The following is a 22,613-nucleotide window of genomic DNA, read 5'->3' on the forward strand; positions in this document are numbered from 1 at the left end:
ATATATATATATCTGCTCAAAGTTTTTTGCTCAGGGATGGCAAGATGGCTCAGTAGGTAAAGGCATTTGACAACCTGAGTTTGATCCCTAGGACCCATGTGACAGAGAACCAGCTCCTACGAAATTATTGCTCAGATCCTTAAATGACTGCCCATGACTTACAGTACAGATATCAGCCCCCTTGCACTGCCTATCTCTTTCACCTCACCTCCCTGGTGAGCCAAGGGCCTAGTAGCATCTAAACTTGCAGTAGGCCCTGCTGGTCCAGTTTTTGTCACTGTTCATGTGCCATAGAATGGACCCTTTCCCTTCTTGCCACCCAATAGGAACTATTCATCTTTGAAGTTCAAAAACAATCTCTCTGAGCGTGTCTGACTTATACTCAGGGAAGTAGGTGCTTGTTCAGCTGTGCTTCGTAGATATACCTCATGAAGGAGTGACCCTAGCATGCTGTCACTGTTGAATCACATACCTGCCTTTGTTAGCACTGTAAGGACTGGGTCATGTCAAGCTTCCAGCTCCTCAAGGACAATGTGTGTATTGAGAATCTGCAGTGATTTTCATCATTAGTACACTGCAAGGAGGAAATATGGGCTCTTAGAATCATGAGAGGATGGATTTCTCATTCTGGAAGATTTCCAGTACTTGAGGACAGGAACAGTTGGTACAAATGTCCTGGATTTGCGGATGCCATCTTGATGCAGGGACACCTGCTCAGTGTACAGAACTGGCATTTTCTTTGGACCCTGAGAAACAGAAGACTTCATGTCTCCTAAGGGGACAGTTGGGTCTGTGCAGGGAGGTGGCTGACCCAGGTCTAGTTTGTAATGCAATTACTGTGACCATCTGGGGATCTGCCTTAAAGCATGTGACTATCTTGGGCACTTCTGACTATTGGAAATTCAGGGAGGGACACCTGATTTCAAGACCAACAGTGGCAAACAGGCAGACCTACGTTTGAGAACACCAAAAGTCCTAACTTTTGAACTTTGTGGTATGGCGGATCACATTTTCTTTGATTTGTCTGGGTTACTTAAATTTTCATAGGAAATGAAATAAATTTTTTCTTTGAGCCAGAATCTTCTTATATAGCTCAGGCTAGCTTCAACTTCAAGATCCTCCTGCCTCAGCTTCCTGAATGTTAGGATTACAGACATGACCAACATGCCCAAGTATTTTCTTCTCTAGGAACTTGGGCTCATACTCCTCCCATCCTTTACTCTTATCTAATTTTTTTCCATCGAATATCGACCATGTACTCTACTCAGTACTAGGTTGGATATAAACAAAATGCAGGACATTGCACTTTCCTTGAGCTTCGCCTTTGTCCATTTCTGTATCCTATAAGCCGAGAACCAGCACAGGTTTTAGAAATGAGGATGCAAAGCTAGCACTTGCGATTTTCTGTCCAGCAGTCTGATCCCCAGCTTGCTTGCTTTCTCCCACTGCTTTCCAGATGCATTTTCCCTCCCAGCTGCAAGTGTGGATGAATTTCCTGTTTACCTTTTACAGATAGGAAACTATATCAGGTGATGGAGAAGTCCCTGTTAGCCTCTCTGGGATAAGGACTGCCCTTCCAAACATGCCTTGGTATTTTAGGGAGTCATGGTTGAGCAGGCCAACCAGAGCTGGGCTGGAGTATGGCAGTTCTGAGTCTGCTGCTGAGGAGTAACTGACTCTAGGGAGAACACTTTGTGAGATTCTGGTCAACCTGGTACTGGTTCTTGAACTTCCTGGCTACCTCCAGCTCTCAGATTTCGGTTTTAGAAGCAAAGGTGAGAGGTGGTCTTTGGAGTCCATCTTCTTTGCTGCTTCTACTTTGTGATTGATTTGCATGCCCGCCTGAGTAAATTAGAAGGCTGTACACGATTCACATTCACATCTGTGCACAATCCTGCACAAGGCCAGCTCTCTACATTTTCCATCCATTCATCTCCTCTTGGTCAATTTTGGCCTTCTAGCCACATTGATAAGCACATTCAAATTCTGGGCCACTCCTGCCACTCCTAGAGCCATTTCTTTGTGCTTTGCACTTCTGCAACACTATTGATTTGCCATTTGCTTGCAGTTTAACTGGATTTGGGTTGGCCTATGCCTCTGGAAGCAGTTCCATCTATTGATCTGAGTTAATGGCACCCATCACCATAGTTTCTAGGAGTGCTATGCAGGATCAGCACAGTTTTTTTTTTTTTTTTTTTTTTTTTTTTGCTTTAAAACTGAGGTGGTCCAGGAACTCCAAAGCCCTTAGAAGTAAGCCTTAGAGCTCTGTTTTTCAAACGCCTCTTTGAGAGGGCTTTTTCCCGTTCCTTTGGATTTCTAAGCCTGCTTTCTCCAGTATTCATTTACTTGCTCATTCTCCTGTCCACTAAAGAAAAACTTATGCCTCTTCCCCCTGTGGTTTCTCAGGTCTCTCTTACACCTTTATGTCCATGCTTGTAGATGGCTGTAGTTGTGTGTGACTGTATTCTCAGATATGTAGGTTTGTCATGCTTGCTTATGTATGTTTTTGTCTTACATATTAAATTTGTGCATGTACAGACAGAACACTCTTCTTTTTTTCCCTGTAGCCCCAGCTGGCCTGGAACTCGCTACATAGACCAGGCTGGCCTGGATCTCACAGAGCTCTGCCTGCCTCTGCCTCCTGAGGGCTGAGATTAAGGGCATGAACCATCACACCCAGCTGAAACACCCTCCTTAACTGAAACTGAGAAATAAACAACAGCTCTGCTTGGTCTGGAATGTGCATGCAAGCGCATGTAGATCTGTGAGAGAGACCAGGTATGGAAGGGGGACGCTGGCTTGGTCTTTGAAGCCACTGTCCAGTCCTCATAGTGAATGTCACGTATAAATCCAGGGAACAGACTACATTGGGAAACTCCCTTTCCCCCCCCTTAAATAACATATTGATTTAGCAAATAACTCTAGTTATAACAAATACACACGAGGTATCAGTTGAAGGCCAGTGAGATGACTCATCCTGTAAAGGCTCTTACCACCAAGTCTGATGACCTGAGTTTGATCACAGGTACCCACATGGTGGAAGGAGAGAAGTAACTCCCGAAAATTGTCCTCTGACCTCCACACACTTGCAGTGGCATGTGCACCTCCCCCTTCCAAATAAATAAACAAATAAATGTACTTGTACTAAAATTCCTTATCAGTTGGAAGCAACCACAATCCATTATTCATTCTCTCATAGTTACCCTGGATCAAGTTTTCAGAAGGAACTGAGCCCTGTGGTTCTTGCTTGAGGTTTCAGGAGATTATATTTAGTCTATCATTCCGTTGTGCTGTGGGACAGATGGTGACAAGATACGTGGTTTTCCTTTGGTTGGGTTTTATAAATGTGGGCACAGTGGCCCAAGAGGATAAGACTTTATGAAGATGGGGGGGAGTGCAGTTCTTGGAATTTTGTATAAAAATATATACATTGATATTAATATGTAGTTATTAATAATTATTGTTCTATATATTTGGGTAGCACTTTATTTTGTTTATTTGCTCCCTACCCCAGACCCATCCTGGTCAGGGAGTGGTGAAGAGGATATGACTGAATGCCATTTTACAGAGGGCATCCCTGTGACTCTGATCAGACAAGGCTTGAGGTTGGGCAACTTAATCCATTGTGTGCTGTTGTAAGAAAATACCCAAGGCTGGGTAATTGATAATGAAAGTGGTCTATTGAGTTTATGGGTCTGGATACTGGGCTTTCCTGCTGGGATGTAACATGGCAGTGGACACCATGATGACACATAGCAAGCAAATGAGAAGAGCTCTTTAAAATAAAGCCACTCCTACGTTAACCCATTCATTAATTCATTAATTTACTTATTAATTAATAAGTAAACCCCTTTATGTGGGACCAGCTTTCATTGCCCAATCACCTCCCAGAGGCCTTCCCTCTGACTGCTCTTCCTTTCCTGGTGTCACTCACTCTGCCAGTGCTGAGGCACAGAGAAGGCCCTTCTAATGGGAGGTGTGTGCTCAGCTAGTAAGGCTGCTAGCAGCACTGATGGTACCCTTGATTTTACCAGGGATGTCTTACCATCTAGCTAGTGAAATCATTCAGGGTAGAGAGAAAAGGACACCTTATTCCAAGGTTGCCTAGGACTGGGGATTCCTGGCATGTGGGGTTTTTAGTGCCAAAACCAGGATAGTTCCAGGAGAATTGGGCTAGTTTGACTTAACTGTACCTGAAGATGTTTCCTGTTTCAGCTCTGCCCCTACCACCCTTGCCCCTGCTTCTCATCCCAAGGTACTTCATAGCCCATGGGAGGCAAGCATATAGCCGAGGCTTCCTGTGGACGAGAGCCCTGCGGGAGGTTCTGGCATCATTTCTTCTTTCTCCAGCAGCTGCCTGTGACCACCCTGTGTTATAGCCTCATCCCTTTCTTGTTAGTATTGTTCTTTGAATCTTGCAGAACTACAGGGATGAGGTGGTTGAAGACCACAGCTCCTAACCAAGGTGCCATGATTTGTGTAGTGCTGGACCAGATGCCAACCTGGCCTTATGCATCCTGTTTGTCTCTGAGGGTATGAATTCTCTGCCACCCATCCCAGAAATAAGCCCGGATATAGTCTCTGTGGTGTGTGTGTATGTGTGTGTGTGTGTGTGTTGATTGCATGTATGTGTGGGCATACATGTGTGCATGTGCGTGTGGAGGCCAGAGAGTGATGTCAGATGTCTTCCTTGATTGCTCTCCACCTTATGTATTGAGGTACGGACTCTCATTTAGAGCTTGCTGATTTGGCTAGTCCAGCCAGCCAGCTTGCCCTGAAGATCCCTTGTGTCGCCTCTGGTATGCTGGGATTACGGGCAGGCTGTCACCTGGCATTTACATGGGTCTAGCTATGGATCTCAGATCCTTTGCCCACTGAGTCATCTTCCCAAGCCTGATTCGGGTGACTTGTAAATTTACAATATTCAAACAATTGAAAAGATTAAGTAAAAATGCTAAGTAAATGTTGAATAAAAGATTAAATAAAAATGTTTTGAGTTCTTTGAAGATTTTTTTTCTGTAGTGAATGAGATTATAAAAGGTGGTTTATGAAGTGCATTTTAAGAAAGGAGTGCTGTTAAGAAATGGGTAGAGAAAGGAATCCTCTATACAGGTCACAGGAAGGTCAAAGCTTATGTTTTTATTGTAAATATGATTTATAATCTTGTTTGTAAGATTTTCTTAGAAAATAGAGGTTTAAAAATGAGAAAGAGTGATAAGGTTAAATTCAGAGTTCGCATACATTTTAGCCTTAAGCATGATTTTTCAGCTGTTTTAATATTCCTGCTAGAAATTTCTCCCCCAAAGGGGGGAGAAGATACTTTATCTGATGTAGGCAACTCAGTCAGCTGTGTCAAGATTCTTAGCTCAGCCAGTGAGAGACTTAAACCAGATCCTTGGCATGGCATGAAGGTGCTTCTTTCCCTTCCAAAGCCTCATGAATTTTCCCTGCCTCAAAATCATAGCATTTTTTTGTGGCAACCCTGTGAGGTTCCTTTTTATAGATGAGAAAGTGAGGTGACAGCTGTTTCAAGGATACCTGGATCACACACAGTCTCACAGTGTGACTGAGTGACCTTGAGCAAAACTCTTGATGCTTATACATTAGCATCCTGCCTTGTTGAAGGAAAGCGAGAGGTGGGCTTGGGAGACCTTTGTGCTAGGACACCACCTCTCAGTGGACCATGCCGCTCTAGTGTCTTCCTGCCAGGGAACTCTGTCTCTGTGGTGTATGTGTGGTCTTCACCTCTGCCTTCACTGGCTGCGCTGGTATGTTCTTTTCCCTTTGGTCGAACTTCCTTAATTATCCTTATAGCTCTTCTTACCCCTTTCCTTCTCCCTTTCAGAGAGAGGAATTGTTGCTATGATTTGCTTTCTCAGACTTCCACCTTCCTTTTGGTTACTTGGGTTGCCCCATATGAAAAATCATTGCCAAAGTATGTGCTGTTTTGTGATGATGATTATGTTAATAGGAATGATTAATTCTTGTGCCATGAAGAATCCAGGGTGGGTCACCATAGGAAGTTGGGTAATTGAGGGAGTCTTTACAGTGTGGGAGGCTCCAGACTGCCTGCAGGCAGGTAAAAGAACTAGATAACATCTTTAAGGTTCTTGCTTAAAAACAGGAAAAGCTACTGTGTTCTTTCATTTGTAGCATGGGCCAGGCTTTGGACTAGATGCTCAAGCTACAGTGGTGGCATAGTGACTCCTTGGAGATGCCAGTGCAATCTGTTCTACAGAGTCATTTACTCTTAAGAATTAAGCAGATGCTCACTTAAGACTCTGAGAAGTGGAACCAAATAGAGCAGGGGAAGTTAACTGGGACTGGGAGCCAAGAGAAGCTGCAAATGCAAACACTTTCACGTGAAGTTTGCTATCCACAGGTGATGCTCTTCCCGTGCTACAGAAGAAACTGAAGCTTGATTTCAGGCCAGATCTGATTCCAAAGCCTGTGTTTCTCCTTTCGTATCTCACTAACTCCCTAGAAGTATTTAATCCAAGCCCCTGTAATTCTCTGTGCAGGAGTGTTAATGACTACAAGAGGTGGAAAATTCTATGCTGTAGTTTCAGGAATCTGTTTTTAAATGTCCTCTGTACCTAGCTGCTACTCAGTGCTGGAAATCCTGAATAGCCTCTGAGGATACTTGATTTCTGTGATGTTCAAATAAATCAACTGGTGTGGTAGTTATATCTGTATTCCCAGCATTCAGAAGGCTGAGGTAGAAGAGAGAGTTTGTGGTTAACCTGGACCAGTGCATAGTAAATTCTAGCCTGGACTAGCATAGTGAGTTCTACGCTAGCCTGGGCTATAGAGTGAAACCCTGTTTTCAAAAATAAAACAAAATGAATAAGCAAATATAACAGGTAGCTTAAAGTAGACCTACACTTGCTTTGTCAGGATTAGGGTAGAATTTAGGGCTGTTTTTCTTGCCAGAGCACCTTTCTTGGGCCCTGAGCTAATTAGTTTTAACTGTCAACTTGATACAACCTAGAATCATCTGAGAAGAGAGTCTTAATGAAGAATTATCTAGATCAGGTTGGCTTGTAGGCAGGTCTGTGAAGGATTGTCTTGATTGTTGATATAGGAGGACCCAGCCCATTGTGGGTGGCACTGTTACCAAGGGCTGGGCCTTAGACTGTACTGTATAAGAGTAGAGATAGCTAGCAGAGCACTAAGCAAGCAAAGATGCCTTTAATCTTTGGTTGCGCTTGACTGTGGATATGATGTGACCAAGTGCTTGAGTTCTTGCCTTAACTTCCCCGAAATGGAGTATTGTAACTTGGAATTGTGAGCCAAATAAACTTTTCCTCCCTGAGTTGCTTTTTATCAGGATATTTTGTCACAGCAACAGAAATGAAACTAGGACAGGCCCCTCTACTTCCTCTTCCTCCTTTCTTCCTCTACCTATTTGAATCATTTTCCCTCAATCTCCTGCTGTCAAACTGTCCCTCCTGTTGCCTCAGCTTGCCACAGGTGATGGTAGCCGTCATGCTTGGCAGGGCTGGTAGCCCTTGAGACCTGTTTCGAGAAGACTGAAGCCTTGTCCACAATGTCCTTGAGTTCTAGAGTTGAAGAGAGCCCATGGTGCCAAGATAACAAGACTTAGCTTTACAAGGCTGAGAGAGAAGCCCGAATCCTCTTTAGCTTGCATACGGGTGAACTTTCTAACAGTGCTGTTTGCCAAGACAGTGGTCTCTTATTCAGTGGCAATATTTAAACCTAGACTAGATGACACCTTGGTAGGGGATTATAGAGAGCTCAGCATTTTATATGTACATGAGAAAGGGGAGGGGCATTAGACTTTTTTTTTTTTCAGTGTCTTGTTCATGCTCTACCGCTGAACTACATCCTCGGCCTAATCTCATCTTCTATTCTTCCCTTTCCCTTTTCCCCTCTCTCCCTTTCTCCCTCCCTCTGTCCTTCCCTCCCTCCCAGCTTTTTTGAGACAAGGTCTCACAATATAGCCTAGGCTGATCTGAAACTCACTACCTTCTCATTAGCTAGCCTTGGACTTGTAGCTAATCCCCTTGCTTCATTCCGGCCTTTAGTTTTTTGAGTCAAGGTCTTGTTATGTAACCCCAGGTGGGCTTAAACTCGTGACCCTCCTTCTTTTACCTCCCAGGTATGTGTCATCTTGCCCAGCAACACCATGTTTGTTTAAGGTCCGTTCCAACCCTGAAATTCTACTTCCCTGTTAAAATTCTTATTATAGTATGACAGTCTTTATTTTCCTTTCAGTCACAGCCTTTGAACATTTGGAATTTATAAGTTGGAAAATGTGTAATGTGTTTTTTTAATATTTCGCTTGGTGTGTCTTTAAAAACACATTCTTGCCTTGAAGACTGGTGCTGATAAGTAGTAGAGCTGGAAATGGAACTACTTGGGGTCGTGCAAGGCAGTCCTGGAAAAGATGTGGTAGCTGGAGAGTTTGTTCTGGAGTTTCAGCATGATGTTATAATATCTCAGTTGTGAGCTTCTGTCCCATTTACTGCTTCAGGGAGTAGGCATATGAAATGGGATTGTTTTACAATGTTAAAAACCTCATATTCTGTGGGAGAGTAAAATATATCTTCTAGAAGAGTTAAAATTCACTGTGGCTATAGCTCATTTTTCCCCATGAATTATTTATCTAGTAAACTCAAACATCCAAATGACAGCCAGCAACATGGAAAGACACAGAAGGGGTATGTGAGCAGCCAAAATTGGACCAGGGCTCACAGCCTTGATGTGGAGAGCCTTTTAGAAATTCACACACAACGTAACTTGGTTGTAGTTGTATTTTGTAGTTCACAGAAAACCAAAAAAGGAGGCTAATTGTGTGTGTGTGTGTGTGTGTGTGTGTGAGAGAGAGAGAGAGAGTCCATGTAGTATATGTGAATATTATAGTAGCTTAAAAGATATATAATTCACATATTAAACTTACCCTTAAGTTTATATAGTTCAGTAATTTTTAGTAGTGTCACATAATTATGTAGTCATTACTATATAATTTTAGAAATTTTCATTTTCCCCCAAAGAACATCTGTATCATAGCACCCATCCCTCTTCAACCCTTGGCAGCAATAATCTACTTTCTATTTCTGTGGATTTGATGGTTCTGGACATTTATGGTAAACGGATCATATAATATGCCTGCCATCTTTTGTGACTAATTTCTTCCCTTTGCATAGGTTCTCGGTGGGTTGGATGTATCCCTCAAAGTTTCAAAGGTTGGAGCCTTAATTCCATGTAGTGGTGTTGAGAGGTAAAAGAACTGGTAGAGAGATTAATGCAGTTCTCATGGAACTGGATCAGTTGCTGTGAAAATTGGTCGTTATACAGAGAGGCTGCTTTTCATGTTTTGTCTCTTGTACATACCTGCTTGTCCTGTACCCATCCTGAGTTGAAGTTCATATAAGGCTCTGGCCAGGACCATGCTCTTGAGTTTCCCAGCCTCCAGAACTGTAAGTAGATCTCTATTCTTTATTAATTACCCATTGTCAGGTATTCTGTTAGAGCAACAGGTGAAGACAATGTTGTAGCATCTACTAGTATTTCTTTCCTTTTTATTGACAAATATATTCCATTATATTGATATAGTACCCACTTTTTATTTGCTAGATCTTTGGATTGTCTCTGTGCTTCAGCTATTTTTGAATAATGGCAGAATGAACAGTTGTGTACAGTATTTGTGTGACCATATATCTTCATTTCTCCTGGATACTTACTATGGAGTTGCTGGGTCATATGCTACCTCTAACATTTTGAGGAGCTACTAGACAATTTCCCAAACTGACTGACTCAGGGGCTAAGAGTACTTGCTACTCTTCCAGAAGACCTAAGTTCAGTTCTTATCATCCATGTTGGACTCAAACCTAACTGCTTGTAACCTTGGCTCCAGAAAATCTGTCACTGTCTTCTGTCCTTCATGGGTGTGCGTGCGCGCGCGCGCACACACACACACACACACACACACACATAAAATTTTTAAAACCTTTTACCATTTTCCATTGAGTGTTCTTCCACTTTTATTTAGTTATTGAAATTTATTTATTTTAGTGTTTGTGTGTTTATGTTTGGTTGAGGGTATGCTATGGCATACCTCTGTGGAGGTCTGCTTGGAGGAGTTTGTTCTCTTTTATTACCATGTGGGCCTCAGGATGGAACCCAGGTTGCCGGGTTTGGCAGCAGATGCCTTTACCTGCTGAGCCATCTCACTGACTCATCTTTTTCCACTTTCTTATGAACTTTGTTGAAGCACAATGTCTTTCATTTTAGTGAAGTCTAACTTATTTTCTTCTTTTGCCCTTTGTTCTTTTGTTGTGGTATCTAGGCAACTATTTAGTCAGATTCTGCTTCTTCTAAGAATTTTATATTAAATAGATAATACGTTTTTGAATTAGTTTTTGTACATGATTTGAAATAGAGGTCCAAGTTCATTCTTTTGCATGTGGCTATTCAGTTGTTCCAAGCATCAGTGTTGGAATACAGTTCTTTCACTAATTGTCTTGGCACATTGGTCAAAAGCCAGTTGATGAGCTGGGCATAAGTGTACATCTTTAATCCTAGTACTCAGGAGCCAGAGGCAGAGGCAGGGGATCTCTGTGAGATCCAGACCAGCCTGGTCTACATAGTGAGATCCTGTCTCAAAATCAGTTGGCCAATCAATCAATCGATCAATCAATCAATTGAAGTAGTAAAGTAAAATAGAATAAAAATAATTGAAAATGAAAGTCAGTTGATGATCTGGGTGTGGTGCCATATGTTTGTAAGTGCAACATTTGAGAGACAGAGGATCAGGAATTTGAGGTCAGCCTGGGTTGTTGCTCCTCTCCCCGCGAACCAAATGAAACACCTAGTTGACCATGAACATAAGGACTTGTTTCTGGACTCTGTTTTCTTCTATTGCCCTTTATATCTGCTAATACTGAACTAGTGCTGATTACTCTACTTATACTTTTGTAGTTAAGTTTTGAAGTTAGGAAATCCAAATCTTCCAACTTTCTTCTTTTTCAATATTGTCTTCTTATTCTAGATTCCACATAAATTTTACAATTGATCTGTTAATTTTATAGGAAAGACAAATAAAATTTCAATGGAGATTATACTGACTCTGTAGACCCACTTGGAAAGTATTGCAACTTAATTATTTAAATCTAATTCCCAAACATGGCATGTCTTCTTATTGATTTAGATCTTCTTGGAGTTTCTTTTAGTTGTATTTTATAACTTTCAATGTATAAATTTTGGTAAATTTACTCCTAATATTTTATTCTTTTTGATATTATGGTGAATAGAGTTATATCCCTCATTTCATTTTGAATTGATTCATTGGTTAATGCTTTGTTTTTGGTGGATTCCTTAGGGTTTTTTGCATACAAGATCCTGTTATCTATGAGTAGAGAGTTTTGCTTTTTTCTTTTCCTGTCTGGGAGCTTTTCTTGCCTTATTTTCCTGACTCAATTCTCTCGTTCTATATTGAATGGAAACGATAAGAGTAGACATCCTTGTCTTATTCCATAATCACTGTGGAGCCTAGACTGGCCTCCAACTCATGAACCTCCTTAGTGCTTGGGTTACAGGTGTGCACCATCACACCTGACATTCTTTTCATTTCCTTTTTCTTTTCTTAGTGGAAAAATGTTTGGTCTTTCACTATTAAATATACCATTGACTCTTCATGAATCCCCTTTATTAAGGTTGAAGAATTTGCTTTCTATTCCCAGTTTCCTGAGTGGTTTTTTAATTTTTTTAATCACGTAAGGGCATTGGATTTTGTCAAATGCATTTTGTTTGTCTTCTGAGATGAACCTATGATCTTTTGTCCTTTATTCTATGAATATAGTATCTTACATAAAAATTAATTTTCGTGTGTTAAACAGACCTTTCATTCTTGGATAAATAGCACTTGGTGATTGTGTATAACCCTTCTTATCTGTTGCTGAATTTGTCTACCTAGTACTTTCTTAAGGATTTGGGGACAGTTCTTGTTAGATAGAGAAGCATATGTCATCATCTTTGTGGTAGGGGGAAGAAAGTACTAGAAAAATCCTGCAAAATCAGCTTCAGAGACTCCACAAGATGTGGTAGCAGTGTGGAGCCATTTCTCAGAAGATCACCACTGAGTTTTAGCTTATACATTAAAGGATGTAATTAGTGGTTTCTCTGATCCTGAGGATGTACAATGAATTCTCAACTGTTAGGGCAGTGCATAGACTTTATGAAGACTTCAAATCAAGGGAGCTTAAAATATAGAAAGCTTTGATGTCTAAGTGGTGTACCTGCTGATTATCTGGAACTGTTGCTCCATGTCAGGGTTCATTTAGCACTGAGGCTGATGAATGATCAGTGACTGTACTGTGGGCCTTACACCCTCAACCTTAGGAAGGCTGTTCTTCATCGTAGCTCATTCATTCAGAAGGGAAATGTGGAAAGGAGTTTACCTCCAACCTAGTCCATTCCAAGAGGTTCTGTCACACTTAGCCACTCTCTGAGGAGGATTGATGAGTCAGGGTATCTGTCAGTTGTCTGCGTGGTCTGGTTGCTGGTCGTATCTCTGCATGTACCCTTTACCCCATTCCCTATCTCTCTTCTTTGATTCTGGAGACTAATTTCTGGACTTTGCCCTTTGGGTCACTCTCTGGCATTTTGGATCATTTTGTTTTGTGCTCTCATTAGTCTATGAGAGTTCAAAGGGGGATTATTATAAAGCCACAGCTGTGTATCTTCAGGGTCTCATTGGTGCAAAGAGCAAGACCATAATATAAAACATTTCCTTACCGTTGTATATTTTAGAAACTATGCAACATTGACTATATTACTTATCTTCCCCACCCTTCTGCTAGAGATTGAAGCGAGGGCCTTGCAAATGCCAAGCTAGCACTCTACCACTGAGTTCCATCTCCAGCCTATATTATCTAATTTTGTTCTTAGAGCATCTCTGGTATGTAGATAGTATAGATACTAGATTACTAGGTGCATGCCCTAGATAAAACAGAGGCCTGGAGACTTTAAAAGTTAGAACTTAAAGGATATAGAGTGTTGGTAGTGCCTAAAGCCAACTATTTGTAGAATAAGAGGTCCTTCTCCACTACCATCCTGTGGCTTCTCATCTCTTCCTTCAGTTCCTTGTTCCTCATAATGGTGGGATTATCTCTGTCTTTTTTCAAAGACATTGCTTAGTTTTCAATACTGAACACCTTCAATTCCATTTCCAGAGTCTTTTGATGGAACCAAATAAGGATCCCTTGTCTGGTCTCTGCACACCTCCGTGCCGTGCACGTTTTCACTGGTTTGGTTTTGGCCTCAGACTATTTGAATAAGTCACAGGCATCCTTATCCAGCTCAATTTGAGTCTAAGGCAGTGAGTCAGGCCTTAATGGGGCACTGGGTCTGATTCTTCCTGACTGCTTATTTCCTACTGGAGTATTGGGTACAGGAGGGAGGCTCACACAGCTTCTGATTCAGCCGCTCACAAGCTATGTTTCCATTCTTTCTCTGAGTCTCATTGTTCCCCCTCTGTGAAAATGAAGGGTTGGATCAAATGCTATTTGAGGCCACTTTAGCTCTGCCATTGATCTGGCTTCCTGTCGCTTTCTTAGTGTTCTTTGTTTGCGTCTGAATCCGGGGTTTACCTGGTTGTTTTACAGGTGATTTGATTATTACAGCTTTGGTCAGTGTTTTTTCTTCCCCATGACTTGGACTTTCTCCTCTTCCTGCTGACCAAGTAAGAATCCCAGATGGCCAGTCAGCCTTTTGGGCAGACAGAAGATGCTGGCCTGGCCGCTGTCCCACATCTGCATCTGTGACAAGACCCGGAGGTGTTAATCACAGAACTGAGGCTCCCATTCAAGAATGAATGGTTGAAAACCCAGGGTAGTTTCTGCTTCTTACTGCTTTCCCCTGCTTTTTTTTTTCTGTTATCAGTCAAATCCTCATAATAAAGAATTATCAGGCCAGCTCATCCAAGCCTTTGCTAATGGAGACTAAAGGACAGTCTCCCCCAGGGGCACAGCAGATGGTTTTGTCTTGTTTTTGTCTCTTTTAGAGTACTGCATGACATCCTAAGATAGGTCACCACAATTATTTTGCACCTAGCCATAATGTTGAGGAACAGGAAGGATTCTGCTGTGGTCTCTGTCACACTCACTGGCCCTGCTGTGCTACTGATCAATAGTGACTGTCACATCAGATGGCCTTCAAATAGTACTTTCTTTTTTTGGGTGGACTGGGAGAGAGAGAAAGGAAGAAATATTAAGTGTCTCAATCCTCTTTGACTAGAAATAAAGACGTGATGTGCAGCTGCATTGGAAGCATTTTGGCAGCTTTTCTGGGGCACACGTGTATGTGTGCGTGCGTGTGTGCGTGCATGTGTGTGTGTGTGTGTGTGTGTGTGTGTAAGAGACAGTCAGAGGAGGATTGAATACTGAAGCTTCATCTTGACTGCAGTGGAAAACAAGGATCCTGGGGTATGTGTATGCCCATCCCTACCTAGGCATCTTATACTGTAGCACCTGAGGAGCACATAGCAGGTCTCAGAAGTGAGTCTATGATGCTGGAGGAAACTTTTCTTTTTCCCTTCCCCTCCCTTCCCCCAGGGCAGTTAGTAGAAGGTCATTTGCTTGAGTGTGCCCAGGAATTTGGGCTGCAGTGCCTGTGGTTAATGCTGCTTTGTTCCATGCTAAATGAGGCGAGAGAGCTTCACCCAGGTCACATTGGTAATCTAGCTCAGCAGGATACTCAGCTGTGCATAGAGCGATTCTGCATGCAGGGAAGGACTTTCTCTTTGGAGCAGAGCCACTGGCCTGGAGGACTGGAGAGCTACCCTGTGTGGGCCAAGCACTTGACTCCTATGGGCTCCAGTGCCCCTTCACTGACCCAGTGGAAGTTTTCTTCTTGTCTTTTATTTTGAGACAGGGGTCTTACTCTAGCTTAGGCTAGCCTAGAACTCACTGTGTAGCCCAGGCTGGCTTTGAAATCACAATAATCCTCCTGAGTACTGGGATTAGCAAGTTTGTGCTACCATGTTGATATTTGAATCTTCCTCTACCAGACCCTCTCTTTAGATCCAGAAGTACGAAGAAGAGAGCAAGCCCCCAGCTCCCTAGAGGTTTACCACTCCCCCAGGGAGGACAGGAACCATGTGAACCAGATAGAACTCTACTTGAGACCATGTTAACTGCTGCGAAGAATATGAATAGAGTGATTAAAAAGAGTGGATTTAGCTGGGGTCATAGTAATGAGCATTCATGAACCTCGACAGAATACTGTGGTTGGCTAAATACTGCTCATACATTGTTCTTGAAGCCTTCCTTTGTAAATAACCTTGAATGTGACTCCCCACAGTCCCTTTGGATATGAATTCCATTTGTCCCTGTGGCGCTACTCACCTGGAGGGCATTAGGACAGAGGACTCACCGAAAGGCACATCAGTTGGCGAGTTTAGCCATAAGCAGGCTGTCACCTAGCTTCAGACTTATGTGTATTGGCCAGGAGACCAGAAAGATGTGAGGAGATGGGCAGTGTACAGCATAGGAAGCAGACCTGGTTTGGATCCCCAGGGGAAGAACCGGGACTAATGCAGTGGGGAGGAGGACCAAAAGCTGGGGTGTGGAGACCTAGCCCCTTCCCTGTCATTCATCATTAGGTCCCTGTTCTCTGTGAAGGGAGAGAACATTCTAGCATCTTCTGGCAGATGCTGGGGCTGAGACTCTAGAACTTAGCATTTTCAGAGAAGAGAAGGGGAGGGGAGGGGAGGGGAGGAGAGGAGAGAAGAGGAGAACTGGGAGTACAGCAGAACCAGGGACCTTTCTGTTAGGTCCATTGATGGGGCCAGTGGGCTGGCCCTGCCTGTGCTGGCCATTCAGTGGGGTTTTAATAGACCAATGCCAAAAGCTTCTGCTGTCCCTCTGAACAGTGTTTTCTTGTTCCTCAGAAGAGTTGACTTAGTTGCTCTTTAATCTTAACTATACCTCCCCTGAGGTCAACCCCCCAGGCTATCAGTGAGCTTTTCTGTCTGAATGCCAGCCAACACTACCCTCTTTGGATGGTGCTGTCAGATCAGAACCCATGTCTCTCCTAGTGCACTTCTTTTCCAGAGTTGGAGACCTGCCAGTCTCAGCTTGGTTTTAGTCTCTCCAGAATCTTCAGTGTTATTACCATTTTAAAAATATTTTATTTATTGTTTTTATTTTCTGTATATGTGTGTTTTCCCACATGTATGTAAGTATACCTGTGCATACAATGTCCGAGGAGGCCAGAAGAGGGTGTCAAATCCCCTGGAACTGGAGTTATAGATGGTTGTTAGCTGCCGTGTGGGTGCTGGGAACTGAACCTGGGTCTTCTGTAAGAGCAATCAGTGTTCTTAACTGCTGAGCCATCTCTCCAGCCTTGTTATTACTATTTTAATTAATACTCTTTATTATTATTCTTTTGATTTATTTTTATTTTATGGGTTAAGAATGTTATACTTGCATGTATGTAAGTGCACCACATGTGTGTGATGCCCACAGAGGCCAGGATAAGACATCAAATCTCTAGAACTAGTTACAAATAGTTGTTAGCTGCCATGTGGGTGCTGAGAACCAAACCCAGGTCCTCTGTGAGAGTATCTGATACTCTTAACCACTGAGCCATCTCCCTAGTCCCTAGACTTTATTATTTTTTAAAGCTGTTTTAAGTTTACACACAAAAAAAATTGATTGGCAAAAACATTGGCAGGAACAGAGAGCTCCCATACCCCCTCTTATTTCTCCTGTCAACAACTATATTAACACATCACTGAGCTGGTGTGTTGGTGCATGTTATTAACAGCCTTAGTTTCTATTATATTTCGCTCCTTGTGCCATACATTCTAATAGTTACATTTTTGTACCTTGCTGAGAGTTTTATTTGTTATTTGTGGGAGGCTTATCATCCACTGCATTCATCTTGATTGTGCTCTGAATTTTCATGTCATCTCTGGAGACACCTGACACAAGCACTGTAAATAAAGGGAGCTTCCAGAGGAGGGTGGATGTCGAAGTCATAGTAGTTTGCGAATGGCAAGTATGCTGTATGGGTGAGTGTTTTAAGATGTTTGTCTTCTGCCTTTCATGTTGTTATTCCTATGTCAGGAGATATTGTGGTTCAGTTTATCACAGTCTGTAGAAGTTTGTCTTCAGAAAAAAGGTGGAAGAAGGAAATGAAAATACTTTGTAAGGCAGTTATGTAGTATCCAGGCTGAAGTTTTCCAGAAATTTACAAAATTGTATTTGAAATTTTTAGTAATTTTATATACAGATTCCTGTGTGTCTGGAACATGAAACTACAAAAATATATCTGTGTGTGTTTGTGTGTGTTTGTATATATTTCTATATATAGATATATATCTAGCTCTATTCATATATATATGCATATATATACTATCATACTTACATCTTCCTTATAATTTTTTTCAATGTGTTTGAGATAGATTCTCATTCTCTAGCCCAAGCTGTTCTCAAGGTAGTCCTCTGGCCTCAGCCTCCCAAGTGCTGGGATGAAAGGTGTGAGTTAACCACATTCAACTTTAAAAAATTCTTTTCTTTTTCTTTTTGGAATTTTGGGATGTTTCTATTTTTCAGAACATTAATGAAAAAGTTGCAGGCCATGGTATTTTTTAACTCCTTTATCTTATTCCTCCCTTCAGCTCTGTGGTAGATGCTCTGAATGAAGGTCCTGTATGATGTTTCCCAGTAGGGACTCCTGGAAGGAGGACACAGAGATGCTACAGATGTCTTATAGATGCCAGGTGATTAAAAATCCAACAGAAAGGTTTAATATACCACTGTCTTTTGGCAAGTAGGGAATTGCATGTGCTACTTAAGAGCATCAAGCTTTGGTCTATAGTTCAAGCACCTGGATAAAAGTCAGGTATATTATAGAATTACAGTAGTTCAGCAGGGAGGATGGTTAACTATAAGAAGCAGGCCAGAGCAGTCAACAGTGGAATTCAGGTAGAAGTCAGGGCTTGGGCCTCTTCTTTTGTATTTCCTCCAAGCAGAGATTCTCCCATGAGCACCTGGGGCCAATGTGCATTCATTCTTGGAAGATTCCGGTGAGTCCAATGAGTTTTGAAGTTCAGCTTTGTTCCTAGGTCTGTGGCAGGCACAATTAGCCTGTAGATATATGTATTTAGCCATGTGTTGATGTGATAAAAGAGAGTTATAGGGGGTTATGGGATTGCTCACCTTCTCTGGGAATTAGGGAAGGAGAGGTGGGGATCAGTAGAATTAGAGGAGTGTAAAGAGGTGTGTTCTGTGCTCAGGGAGGGGCATGTGCAAAGAAGGTAAGATGTGTGTGAGGGATTTCTGAGGCCATTTGTGTGAGACGAAGCTGGACCACATAGGTTGTAGGCAAGTGGAAGCATAGAAGTTTCTTAGAATGGTATAATGTTGTGATTTGTATTTTAAAGAGATCATACTGTATGGAGAACCACAGGCATGGTGGCTAGCCTGTGAGGAAGCCATTGTGTGGATTAAATGAGGGTGTTTCTGGAATTAGGCAGTGGCAGTGTGGACAGTGGTGGAGGGAGATAATGAAAGGGTCTTGGTACTGATGAGCCATGATGGTTAGAGGGGGAGCCCTTCAGGGATGGTGCCTGAGGTTCAGACTTGAATGAGGCCATTATCAGGGAGAAGAAGATGGTGGGAGAGTTGTGACATGGAGGCTGGAAGGGAAGAGAGCAAGTTTCCATTTTGGAAATTATTCTAATTCCCAGGTATTAGACTAGCCATGTTCATTGTCCTAGGAGCCTTCGAAACCTAGTATCCCGAAGAAGAGGCAGATAAGGGGAAGGCCATATCTGACTGTTAACCTGCCGTCAGCACTAGCCTTACTCTGCAGGAAGGCTACTAACTTCTGATCCCTGCGTGAAGTGACAGCAGCCACCATCTCTGCAGTTTGTTAGCTCAGCTGGGGAATGACATTCAGCTTGGGAGCCAACTTTCCGGTCTAGAGTGGGAGGCTACATGTCTTCTACAGAAATGAAGCAAATTTGACCCCTGCAAATGAGTGATCAGAAGGATAACCCTCCAGCAAGCAGGGCTGATCTTAGACTATCTCACATCTTGCTTAAGACAAACTTTAGATGTGGAGCTGGTAATGATTAGGTTAGGTACTGAGATGCTCATTTGGTTGTGGTAGGAAAAAAGAGGACATTTCACTGAGCACACTCTCTGTTTTTGCTTAAGGAGCTGGTTTTCTGGCCTTCTCTCTTCTTTTCTGACATTGTGGCTCTTGTTTCGATTCATGTTGTTACTGTGGGTATTTAGCTTTTGTCTGGGAGATACAGACCTGAGTCCTACTTTGTATATATCCTCTTTTAGGAGATGTTTGAGACAGGGTCTCCCTATGGTGCCAGCTGGCCTGTAGACCAGGCTAGCATTGCTCTCACAGAGATCCATATACCTCTGTCTGGAATTAAAGGCGTGCACCACCACACTTTTTGTTGTTGTTTTTTTTTTACTTTTGCCCTCTTTGGATGACCTTAAGGTGCAACTTAGTGGGGCTGGGTTATCTCCACCACACATATTCTCAGGAAAGCAGATTTGTGATATTCTTTACAAGGAAGGAAGGGAGGGAGGGCGGAAAGAGGGGAGGCAGGCATATGGTGTGAGTGTGGTGTGTCAGTGGGCGTGCAGGGTAAAGATGCTGGGTATCTGAATTGGAGCTCCCTTACATGCCCTCTTGTCAGGAAACCTTATCAGAACCTCATCATCATTGTTTATTTTGCCTCTTTCTCCCCTGCACCCATGTTTCCTTACTGATCCAGTATCCTCAGTCTAGCAGCACCCCTCCCCAGGAAGGAGAGGTGGGCTAGGATGAAGGTAGCAGTGAGTGGATGGGTCACCTATGGATGGTTGAGCTCAGGACCTGTGATGGGCAGCAGCTCTTCTCCTGTGCTAACAGTAATGAGAGGACCCATTTCCCTCCCCCCACGCTCCTCTATAATGGGTGACCTTGCTTAGTCCAAGGGCCTTGGCCTTCATGTGATTGTAGGAGGTATGTGAGCCCAGGAAGGCTGTGTTTCTGACTGCGTGGAGTTCAGGGCAGAGACATCAGTGTGCAGCACCAAGGAGAAGAATCGGAAACCGTTCCTGGGTTGGAGGGCTTTTGAAGTTGGGCGGTCATAAACTGGGGCCTCATGCCATTCCTGGCTACATAGGTCACTGACATACTGATGACCTTGTGGCTCCAGCAGAGCTCAGCAGGGAGAACTGCCAAACACAGAGAAGCCTGGCCACACCATGCCATCTAGGGGGCTTTGCTGCCTCATTGGGGTGCAAGTCCTTCACCAATAAGCCGACTGCATCCCACGTGCTTTGATGGGCTCTCTGCCCCATGGAGAGCACAGACTGCGGTGTGCTCACAGCTTGTTGGACAACTCATCTGCTGCCGGGAATTTCATTCTTCAGTGTCAGCACAAGCTAACGATCAATACCAGGGGAAATCCGTTTGCAGTGTCATTTGTGAAAGTCTCCATACTAGGGCCAGGGAAATTTTGGGAAAAACTTTCTTTTCCTATAACTACAGGAAATACCTTTCTTATTCAAATGACTTTTTCTTATTTTCTATTAATGCAATGTGTGCTTGGGTACATATCAAGCTATCTGGGGCTAATTCATTGGATATCCCTTAGGCTGTTTTATGTGATTTGTGTATAAACAGGAAAGGCAAATCCCAGTGTGTCAGTATATAATGGTGTGCTAATGAGTTGTAATGGGATGGTATATGTGAAGGAATGAAGGAAACTAATACTGCATATGCTTAGTATATGTTGGAGCATCTGCCTCCGTTTATTTCATCTTCATAAGGAATGGATGTAGAGATTTTCCCTGCTTTTGATCTGTCAATCTCACTTCTAGGAAACCAGCTTAAAGAGCTTCTTGGATGAGCTCAAGAATGTGTAGATGAGGCAGTTCAGGGAAGTACTTTGATCTCATTTGAAGAGTCCCCACTGACATAGGGAGCTGTTACATACCACATGATCAGTCTCTATAAGAGATGGATTGTATTTATGTCACCAATAATACAAACCTTTTCATATGGAACTGTCTATGAATATATGCCCCCAAAGGGAGATGGACATCAAATCTTTGAGAGTAGGGACTTAATTCTTTGGTTTTGCTTATTTATTTTTTTTTTTGCATTATTTGAATAGTTTTATTAAACATTAACCTGAACATAATCTGGTTTGGAGAATAACTTTAAAGTACAATCAGGGCTAGGTATGGTGGTGCACATCTGTAATCCCTAGCACTCAATAGGCTGAGATACAAAAACAGGTGATTTTGAGGCTAGCCTAGAGTGTAATGAGCCTGTCTCAAAAAAATAAAGCGAAAACCAAGCAAAAAGTACAGTTGAACAATTTTAAAATAAAAGATTATTAATCCATTCTTTCTGTAGTCAGGAACTTAAATATATGAGGTCTCCAGTATATCTAGGGATAACTCCATGAAATTCCATTAATTAAAAAAAATAACCAGGTGTGGTAGCTCATATCTGTAATCACAGCACTTGGGAGGCTGAGGTAGGAGGATTGCCATGAGTTCAGTGCCAACTTGGGTTACATAGTGAATACCAGGGCCAGCCTGGGCTTAAGAGTGAGACCCTTTCAAAAAACAAACAAAACTAACAAGAAATAAACAAGCCCAAAATAAAAGTATATTTCCTTCTTTTACTTAGTGCATTCATTTTTGTCTACCACTTTATATAAGAGGTTTTTGATTCATTTGATCTTATAGATGAAATTGAGAAGGAAAAGCCAAGTGCACTGTCAAATAGAGTGTTGAGAATCGCTGCAGGAAGCCTTTCTGATTAGATGTCTGCTTGGCCAAGCACAGGGCTCTGCCATAGCTCCGATTAAGGATACGATGAAAAGGAAGCAATAATTTCTGATTAAGTTGCTTTTTTGTTAAAAGTTAGAAATAATCTCAAAACCAGATGATACCACTTTGACTTTTAATTTTCTCATCTGTAAAATGCGGAGATAAGCTGGGAAGTCCCCCAAAGTCCCTTCACCCCTAACATTTTGTGATCAGGGACACTTTCCCTCCACCTCTCAATCTGTATTTGTTTCTTCCTCACAGTATGTAGGAAGCCTGGATGTGCCAAGACCCAACAGCAGGGTGGAGATCGTGGCTGCCATGCGCCGGATCCGGGTGAGTGATCAGAGATGGGGCTATGTGTGTGGAGCTGGATTCAAGGTTCCTCACTGCTGGTCCTTTCAGTTCATGCTGGGGGGCAGAATAGATGACTGTACCCTCTGTTGTGCATGTCGTTCCTTTTATTGTCCAGGAAACTATTGTGAATTGGGCAGTTAGTCTTAATTAAGGGCAAGGATGAAGTGGATATTATGGCTGAGCAGTACCATCTTCCCTCCGTTGTGGCCTGCAGCCCCTCCAATTGAGATACATGTACAGTGGGGTTTGCTGGGTAGTAAAGGAGAATGGTAAATAGCATTTTTTATTCAAAAATTTTAAGACCAAAGCTTAGTAATCAACTAGTAATTGATTAAAACATTTTTATGAAGGTAACTGATTATGATATAAAGTATAAGATTTACTTGAAAATTTAAGACTAAATGTGAGATTTCAACAAAAGTTCCCTGGTCA

General features: G+C 42.4%; 1 protein-coding gene across 2 annotated transcripts in view; it reads left to right on the plus strand.

Annotated features, from left to right (window-relative positions):
• CUNH1orf226 (chromosome unknown C1orf226 homolog) overlaps positions 1-22,613 on the plus strand; it is a 309,548-nt gene that overhangs the window by 54,746 nt on the left and 232,189 nt on the right. For both annotated transcript variants that reach the window (XM_008849076.3, XM_008849075.3), the window contains exon 2: positions 22,089-22,160. In XM_008849076.3, the coding sequence (XP_008847298.2) occupies positions 22,089-22,160 (72 nt within the window). The remainder of the gene's footprint in view (positions 1-22,088; positions 22,161-22,613) is intronic.

The sequence above is a fragment of the Nannospalax galili genome, unplaced genomic scaffold (assembly GCF_000622305.1).
Source record: "Nannospalax galili isolate Female #2095 unplaced genomic scaffold, S.galili_v1.0 scaffold884, whole genome shotgun sequence".
In the NCBI taxonomy this organism is placed as follows: Eukaryota; Metazoa; Chordata; class Mammalia; order Rodentia; family Spalacidae; genus Nannospalax; species Nannospalax galili.